This window comes from Cariama cristata, unplaced genomic scaffold (assembly GCF_000690535.1).
Source record: "Cariama cristata isolate BGI_N322 unplaced genomic scaffold, ASM69053v1 scaffold22708, whole genome shotgun sequence".
Lineage (NCBI taxonomy): Eukaryota > Metazoa > Chordata > Aves > Cariamiformes > Cariamidae > Cariama > Cariama cristata.
Window position 1 is genome coordinate 26,218 of NW_009631979.1, and position 9,399 is coordinate 35,616.

The 9,399-nt window shown below is 45.5% G+C and overlaps 1 protein-coding gene across 2 annotated transcripts in view; it reads right to left on the reverse strand.

Moving 5' to 3' along the window:
* The window catches only part of NIN (ninein (GSK3B interacting protein)), a 55,115-nt gene that overhangs the window by 22,092 nt on the left and 23,624 nt on the right, over nucleotides 1-9,399 (reverse strand). For both annotated transcript variants that reach the window (XM_009706181.1, XM_009706182.1), the window contains exons 8-15: nucleotides 8,002-8,138; nucleotides 6,480-6,620; nucleotides 6,127-6,301; nucleotides 5,034-5,144; nucleotides 4,100-4,189; nucleotides 2,597-2,750; nucleotides 2,157-2,278; nucleotides 251-777 (exon numbers count right to left, since the gene is read on the reverse strand). In XM_009706181.1, the coding sequence (XP_009704483.1) occupies nucleotides 251-777; nucleotides 2,157-2,278; nucleotides 2,597-2,750; nucleotides 4,100-4,189; nucleotides 5,034-5,144; nucleotides 6,127-6,301; nucleotides 6,480-6,620; nucleotides 8,002-8,138 (1,457 nt within the window). The remainder of the gene's footprint in view (nucleotides 1-250; nucleotides 778-2,156; nucleotides 2,279-2,596; nucleotides 2,751-4,099; nucleotides 4,190-5,033; nucleotides 5,145-6,126; nucleotides 6,302-6,479; nucleotides 6,621-8,001; nucleotides 8,139-9,399) is intronic.

Genomic DNA, 9,399 nt, shown 5'->3' on the forward strand with positions numbered 1-9,399 from the left:
TACTGTTGCCTCTGGGTGAGCTAAAAATCAATATAAATATCTGCTTGAGAGAGGTCAGAAGGAAAAAAAAAAACCACCACCCTGAATAGCAGCCCAGTGTTCTGGAATAAAACAGGTACCAGCACTGTACAGTTAGTAGACTTGGAGTAAGCATCAGGAGTCATTTCTGCACTAGGTGCACCTCGGTCACCATGCCAAGCCATCAAGGTCAACGCACACCGCTACTGTCCCCGCCAGCGGTGACACTCACCTCTCCTCCTCCAGGTCCTGCTCGTGCTTCCTCAGCAGCTCTCCTTGGAGCTCTTCCTTCTCCAGGGCGTGCACCTCTGCCATCCTTTTCAGCTCCTCATGAAAGCCACGTTCCAGCTCTCCCTTCTCTTCCTGCAGCGTCTGCACTAAAACTCTCATCTTTTCTTCCACCCAGACACCATTTTGAATCAGCTCTTCCCGTTCTTGACTAAACTTCTCATTTACTTGCTCCAGTCTGGCTCTAACATCTTCTTCGTGCTCCTGCCTCAATAGTTCTTGCAGATTGGCTTTTTCCTCATCAAAACGCATTTGTAATTTGTTTTTCTCATCATCATATTTACAGTCAAGCTTTTCTTGCTGTTCTCTGAGCGCTGCTGCCTCTCCTTGCAGTTCTGCAATTTGATTTTTAAGGCCAGTTATTTGCTCCTCCATGACATGCATCTCTTCAGTGTGCTTCTTCCTCATAGCCTCTTGCTCCTTTTCACAGTGGATTTTTGTCTCATCTAGCTGCTTTTCGTAATGGCTCACCTACAAAAAGAAAAACAGATTGGATTGGTTCATTTTCTACAGAATGCCCTACAGAGACGTTTTCTCAACATTTCTGTATGATATATTTCCATATATTCTACATAATATTTTGATTTACACATTAGCATCTTGTATTGATTTCTCCTGCAAAGAATGCTAAAGCGCTCAGCTTAATTTCTTACTGAGATAAAGATGATTATTAGTAGAAGCCAGGGAAATTAATGTTTTTCCACTAAATGAATTTGTGAAAAGAGAAGCCACTGGCAATTTTTAAGTACTAAGTCAGTTTTGCAAATTGCTAGTGGACCCTTTTTTTTTTTATTTCACTGATTATTTTTTCAAAATCTCGTGCAAATTAAGAGGCAGATGAAGCCCTTCCTTTTGAAAAGACTTGGTGGTTTTTTTTTTTTGGACTCTTAAGGAAAAGTAATGATTTTGGGGTGATATTTTACTAGTCCCTTTTTCTCCACTCCCACTGTGCTTTGTCACAAAACAGTTTCAGTGTCCCTGTATCATGCCATACGTGAAATGAATAGATTATAGTTCTATAACAGTTATAACTATATAACCGTCTCTCATCTGGAGGTGGGCACTGGTGGAACAGAGGCAAAGGAAGCCTGACGGGATCCCCAACTTCTGGTCCTGAGCAGACTCCCACAGAACAAGCCTGGCCATCTCTACACCAGTGCACCTCACCTGCACAGCAAGGTAGGTCGTACTTGCTTGGAACCACAGGGACCTCGACACAGACGCTAGCGTAGGCTGGTGGGTGGTGGTGGGCTGTGCCCAGAGCTGTGCCAGTTGATCCCAGTACCCTAGACAGGCACTGGAGTGGAGCTGCCCTGGCCTCATAAGCCCATCCAGACCCAAGCTTTCTCCATGCAAAGCCCATGGAGATATTTTTTGCACATGTGGCAAGATTAATCTGCAGATGGACACGCAGAAAAACGGGGAGCTGACTGCCCATTTTCAGTAGCACAGGTTATCGTAACAGCAGAGTTGCCACAGGCTGCACAAGGGTAGCATTTCGCAATGCAAACTCCTGCCAGCAGCCTTTCTAACCCACAACTTAGCCCATGCCAGTGGGAACAAAGTGGCTAATTCAGATGCAGCAGGCTATCAAGACCAGAAATGCAATACAGCCTCAGAAAGGCTCACTGCTCTCTCGTTACCCGGTCGGCGGCATGCGGATCTGCCGCAGCGTTCATCCAGCCCTCTGCATCGCACAGCAACAGGGAAAAGGAGCAGGGAAGGCAGAGGCTCAGATTCATAGAAAGGTTCTATTTTGACCAGGAATTAAAAGTCCTTCTTCAAGACCGTTCCACCTGTATGAAGAGGCTGGAAAAGTTGAAGTTTTATTTTAAGTTAAAATAGCTTACTGTGTCTTCAAGCTCCTGTTTGAGATGATGTAGATCCCTGTGATGTTGCTCCTTCATTTGTTCAATAGCCATTTCTGCCTCTATGCTCATATTTAACGGGTTGCAGTCTTCTGAACCAAGTCCTTTAAAAACAGTAATTATATACATACTCGTGAAGCCCAAAGAGATACATTCTCAACAGAATTATTTCATCAGTTTGAATTTGTTTAGGCAGCCACTTCCAGCTCTCAAATTCCCATCACACACACAGACAAGAAACTGCACGCATTAGTTTCAGCTTTGAACACAGCAGCCGTATTCCACTTAACGTTAAATAGCAAAACAGAGGTGGTGTTTGAGTCTCACTGTGAAGGTCTGGGAAAGTTTTTACATAATTGCCTCGAGATGTTATCATAAATACCTACAGTGCAGAAGTTGGTCATATAGGAGATGTGCTTTACCTTGGTCAGGCTCAATACCACTATTGCCATGACTTTTCATATCAAGGTCGAACTCTTCCGACAGTGAATTTTTCAGCGATGGCCTGAGCACTTTGCCTTGGGCACGGTACTCCTCCAGCTCCGAGTGCAGCTCATCTATCTGGTCTTGCAGCTCCTGAGAGGGGATGGAAAAAGAAGCCTGAATGAAAGCAACCAAGGCAGTTGAGCATCTGTACATCAACACACTCCTGCGACGAGACATTTAGGAGGGAATTACAGTAGGTAAATGCTTGTCAATAATCCTGCCATCGTGCCACAGTTAGTCATCCTCCTATCAGCAAAACAACGCTCTTCTCCAGGTCCCAACCTGTGCAAGTAACAGATGTGTTCCTTACTAAAAGAGCAGAAGCTTCTTCAGACCAAGAGCCTGTATATATTCTGCCTCTAAAGTGTATCATGCTCCAGGACCTTTCACTTTATTCCTTCTTCCTATGACCCTTTTTAAGCAGCAGCTTAGGAACATTTTCAAACAGTTGAGAAATACCTCCTCAAACACCACCCGCTTGAAAAATGAAATCAGAAGTGAAAGATCAAATTAGGAAAGAGATACCCTCATTACTGCATTTACCATCTGGTATTTCTGCTCACTTGCCAGCGGAATATCCCGAGTGTTTGTGCCAAATGCCATGTGCTCAGCTCAATGAACAGTGTTTATTGAGGAAAATGAATCCCTGAATGTGTAAACATACAATTCTGCGGATTTGAAAGGTTCAGAAAGTGAACCTTGAGTACCGATTCACATCTGCCAGTACTCAAAAAAAGAAGATCAATTGCATATTCAAGCAATGTCTTATCAAGAAGTATCAATTCAACAGATATTTCTAGCCAATCTTTGCGTTTAAATGGCAACTTCCTAGGAGAGCTACCGTGCTGTTTCAGATTAGATGGCCTTTTGCCAAGGCAGTCCTTTACTGAAGGAAAAGGATCACGCAGGACAAATGAGCTGAATGCTGGTAACCATTGTAGTCATCAGAAAGATGTAAATAGAAAACTTGCAGGCCCACCTTAAAGGTATTTCAGCCATACAAGATTTGAGGAGATAAAAACAAGCTTTACATTTTCAGTTTTATTTTAAGAAAATACCACTGTTTTGGAAACCAGTAAAACTCGGATATATATCTTAGTTCTGCTGTAAGTTTCTGCAACTCTGAATTCAAGTTAGGGCAAAATTTATTTCATAACCCAAAAGTTCCTGCACAACTGCGCAAGGAGTTGAGCTTGATGTACAGCTGGGGAACGAAGGAGGCTCCTGCCAGCCCACCCTTGCGGCACCTCATCCTCTTCACTTGGCCAGTTGCCTCTGTGGCAAGAGCTTTCCATCCCCCAAGAGCTTGGATTAACGTAAAAAAGCCATTACATAGGGGGAAAAAAAAAATATTGCTCTGCGCTGCTGTTTGCAGTGAGGACATTCCTGGTGAACACAGGCGGACGGGTGCCAGGTTTCCAGCCCTGGGCTCCACTTACCCTGCACTGCCGCTCGTACTCGCTTCTCATCTGGGCCAGTCTCTCCTCCTGCAGGAAAAACTCTGCGCTGCTGGGATCCAGGTCACCAAACTGAAACGGCATGAATGGGATTCGGTTACTTGTCCACCAAACAGCCCTGCTCATCACAGCCTGGGTGCCATTTGCAAGCAGTCCTGCACCCTCTCCCCTCTCTGGTTTGGGTGTGGGTTTTTTAGGGGTTTTTTTTGTGGTTTTTTTTTTGTATTTTTAAAATTTTAAATACAGAAGCTCTGCTTCCCTGCTGGTAGGGGACAACGAGCAACCCACCTAACAAATACTAGCTGATAACTCTCATACTACCTTTGATTTCAGACCACAGCTTGCTAGCTTAGCATATGCACATCTCAGCTTGATAAATAATCCCAGCTTTAAAGTAGTTTGCAAAACAGATGTTGGGTGAGAATCCCAGTATATGAGCCTTCGTCTATAGATGCACACACACTGAAATGCCTTTGGAGAAGCTGATATTCCAATGAGTTTATTGTAATACAACCGGCATGAGCTATTCAACCTTGATTTTCACCTAATTTCAGCAGAGATGCCACATAGCGCCTAACACCTTGTCTATAATCTTCCCTAGAAAGGGCCTGAATGTTGGGTCTATCCAAAACTATGTGCTGGGGAAAAGAAATCCCTGCAGATCGGCAGGATGATTGCTTCACTGTAAGGCTCCTTACTGTTAATTAGTATAAAACTACAGCTGAGGTGGAGTATTTTTAATTTCCTTAACTGGAAAGCAGTCAGGCAGTCCACATCAACAAGGCAGACTGTGCCTTGGTCACATCTGGATAGGGACCCCAAGAGCCTCCAGCTATTCGTTAAATCGGCAGCTCGAGTGTATAGTAACTAAAAAGCGATTTAATTCTGGAAGCATACTGGGAAGAGGAGGATTTACCTTCTCAGCCAGGACGTTTTCCAAGTTCCTCTGCAGTTTGCTTGCCAAATTTTCATACTCAGCCAGTTTTTCTCCTGTCTCCAATAGCTCGCTTTCCAGGCGGCTGTTTTCCTGGACCAAACAAAACCCCCAACATCCTCAGCATTTGGAGAAGGAAAACATTAGCACGTGGTTAACTGACAAGAAAAAGAGTAATCTTCCAGTTAAGTCAGAGCACGACACCGTTACAAGCTTCAGCCGAAGACAGGAATTGTGAATCCACACACACCCGGCCCCTCTTGCTGCAGCAAAACAGCAAGTGTGAGCAGCGGACCCGCAGCCGGCTCACAAACCCTGCACTCCTCTGCTCCTCACCCCTTTCGGACGGCTGCTTCAGAAGGAGTAGTTTGCAATTTTCCTGATGCTCACAGGACAGCCACCCCTTTCCAAAGCTGCTTGTCTGAACATCTGTAAGGGTGTATTAGGTCCTTCTGACTGTCAGCACTTTTGATGTTGTTTCTAAGACACCACCATTACCATTTCTTCTTTTTTTTTTTATTTTAACCAAGCAAAAGTTAATTATATGGTAAGGCAGTAGTCAGATTAAAAAGAGCTGTGACTTAACTGTTTTCTAAAAAAACCACAAATCTAGGAAAAGGATGTGAATCTGTGGGGTCAGGGGTGAGTGATACAATTGCATGAGGTAGCAGATAAAATATCAAAAGGCGTAACAGTAAGCTTGCTTTAGAGGGGTTTTTTGTTTGGTTGGGTTTTTTTAAGCAATATTTTATGTGTCTTGGCAAAGTTTAATCTGCTGTCTGGACAGCCAGTCAGCAAGGCAGACAGTCCATCCGATAGCCGTACACATGCACACTCTGCACTTGATGGCAGCAGAGATTTGAACTGGAGCCTTACGAATCCAAGCAGTAACCTATCGAGGTAACCCAAAACCCAGTTCTCACAGACATGCCTCTAACTTGCTGCTGAAATTACCTTCAGCTGGTGCAACACCCACTGTAACACATCCGCTCAACAGGACTATGTTGCAAGCTTTGCTCCCCACTTCTGGGCATCCTTTTGGGGGAAAACACCGGCTGCATTTAGTCCCCGTTACCTTCAGGGAAAGGGCCAGGCGGTCCCGCATGTAGTTCTCATCCGTTTTCAGCTTTTCTATCTCCTGCTCCAGCTCCAGTCGCTGTTTATTAGCCTGCTGCAGGATTTGCTCCCGTTCCCTCCGGAGCTCGTTCTTTAGAGCTGCAATTCGTTCCTTGTACTCCTCGTCCAGCTTCCTATGAAGGCATTGGAGGTAAGAAGAGCTCGTAAAAAGAAGCAGAAGGCAAATACCACTGCGAGTGAAGCTTGGTAGTAATCAGCAGGCATGAAGCCACTACCTCCGTCACCAAGTCCCTGCAATGCTGCGGCAGTGATGCCGAAAAGGAGGGGAGGGGGTGAACCGGGACGCCATACCTGAGGTTGTACTCATTCCGGCGCTCAATCGCGGCGTGGTGGTCGTCCACTTCAGAAGCCATCAGGGATTTCAGCTTTTCGGCTTTTTCCAAGTCCGACCGCAGCTTCTCTTTCTCTCTGGCCACTTGGTCAACCCTCTCTCTAGGGGAAGCACACCCACCCTGCGTTAGGGCACCCCTCCCGGCTCCCTCAAAGAAGGGACTTGCAAGAGGCTCAGAAAGTTCTCCAAGAGCCTTATCAACTGCATGTAGCCACTAGATATGAACTTGCACACAGAGCTCTGGACATGTCTTGATATCCCCATAGACTTCAACACTTAAAACTCCTCAGCTGTGGTCTACCCCCCCCAAATTGCAGCACGATGCCATTTTGCTCAGTCACTTTCTGCCCCATTTATTTGCTCTCATTGTTTTATTACCTTTACCACTTCAACCTTACACTACATCCAATCTGACTTTGATCGCAGCCTCGTAAGATCTGCTACACTGAGCAGCTTTCTTGATGGGAACTTGACAACAACTCCACTGAGTGAACACAAAAAGGTATTTAGACATGTAGATGCAAACAGTGGGAAGCCTCATCTTGCGAGGTTTCATACAAGCGAAGCGGGCAGCTCGCAAGCACAAGTGATAAGCCAACAAGTGACAGGACACGTGCAATCTTAATGACCAGCGAAAGTCATCTATGGTGTCTGCATGGAGGTGGATGCATAAGCTGATAAATATCTAAGCTATTAGAAGATTTGCAGTACAAACAAACCACCGTGAACAAGTGGAGCTCGTGCACGTGGCAGATGGATGCAACTGGTACAACAGCAATGAACCAGTGCAAAACCAAGGGTGCAATGCTTAGAGCAGGGGTTTCCAAAGTGGGGTGGACAAGATGATCCATTGGTGTGTGGGAAAAAATATTTGAGCTTCAGTAGCACACGTATACAATTTATAAACTAATAAATATACATACCGGAAAATGTTTCCCATCTCCTGCACTCTCTTAATAGAGAAGCCTGCACGGCAAGTCCAGTACAAAGTCGAACTGCGTCGACTTTCAAATGAAAAAAAGTGGGGGTGCACGGTGGTTTTGCACCTCACCCACACCTCTATCACATTGCAAAACCTGTGTAACTCTACTGCGAGAAGTCGGTTAGGATTAAAGGTACTCCTTATCAAATTGCACCAGCCCCGTCTCAAGTTTTGCATTCCTGAGCTATCAGTGACCACTGCAGATTGCAGCGACCATTTCCAGACTGCAGAGTGGGGCTGGCAACAGCCAGCTGCTTTGCTTAATTTTTTTTAAAAAAAGAGTATTTTTCTGCAATACTTGGGTTTGAGTGTTCTACCCACACAAAACGAGAGCGCTGAAAGTTTCTGAGCAAGCTAACAGAAAACCTAGCCTTCCAGCAAAACGGCAGTGCCACGTTGATGCCCCTCGGAGAAGCGCTATGAGCCACCATTAATCAGCTGCTACTTAAGCTCGGCCAAAGGGAGAGGAAGCGGCAGAGCCGGCGATCCCGGTGACTTACAGCAAGTGTCTGATCTCCGTTTTGAAGCTCGCCAGGGCTGCCTGGTGGACTCCGTTCTTGGTTATTAAAAGCTCATTTTCCAGCGCCAGCGTCAGCTCCGTCAAGTTCACCTTCCCATCCAAGCTGAAATCCAACGCCTGCAAAACAACGCCTCGTTAGAGCAGAACAAGCTTTCCTGCCCCACCAGAGCCTGGAGACATTTGTACATGAAGTGACAGAATAAAATGAGGAGGCTCAGAAAAGATCTTTGCTTGCTGATTAATCTGTCACAAATGCCTTTGGGGCAATAAACCAGACATCTCTGTCACCTTCCTACGTTCAAGAGCTGCTGCTGGCTGTGGAGATGGAAAGTGTCCTGGTCGTGCTGCAAGACCAGCAGGAAATTAAGCCCACGCCTGATTAAACGTACCAAATCTCTAGAGGATCTAACTACACTGGTCTTTTTACATATTCAAATGCTGCAAGAAAGCGGCTGAAGACATTGATGTTAAAACCAGCTCTTGCAACAGAGACAACCCAGAAGCAGCCTTGTAGGGGGTATTCGATAGCAAGGATCCCACCTCTTCAAAATTAAGTTATCATCAGCAACTGCTTGTAATTTCCTTCAACTGAACTCCGCAGGAGCAGAAAGCGGAGCGAAGCAGGGCCAGCGGTGGGGCTGAAACACTGCAAACACCACCCCGGTGACACCAGTAACAAAGCAAGTCACCGGTGGAAAGCAACAAGCAGAAGAGAAGGTAGAGGGGTACCATGCAAGTCTGATAACGTGGTACTGCTCTCACCAAACTGGCCTGCACAAGCCCAGGCTACAAGTGTGCTTAAAGCCAGAGCAATGGCAGAATTTATGACAACCTGGGTGTTCAGTATCCATGCAGACATTAAATGCCAAGAGAAATCCGTCATCGCTGCTGGGAACCCAGCGAAGGTCTCAGAACAGACACGTGACATTATCTTCTCCCGTCCACGGCTTCTACTGAGGATGGGCAGGGATGGGATTTACTTCAGGTATCTGATTTGCGACCCCCATTGCCCTTTTACTCTGTATAATAAAACACTAATGACTGGGCAGGGTTTCAAGTGCTGTCCTCCACCCCAGCGCAAGCAATAATTCAGGTCATCCCACTGCTAAAAGGTTTGCAGGTGCAGCTATTCAGTGAGGTAAAGGAATTAAATTGCTTTCTACAAATACAGGTGACCTCTTCGAGCTAAGCTGGAAGTCACATTACATTTTCTTCATTAACTGCTAGCTCTCTGGGACGCAGTATTGTTTCAATAAAGGAAATTACTGGAAATTTTGCAGAACAGATAGATTCTTGTCACTGGCACTGGGAATTTTAGAAGGGGAAAAAAAAAAAAAAAAAAAAAAAGGAGAACTCATCTATAACACAGAACACCCCA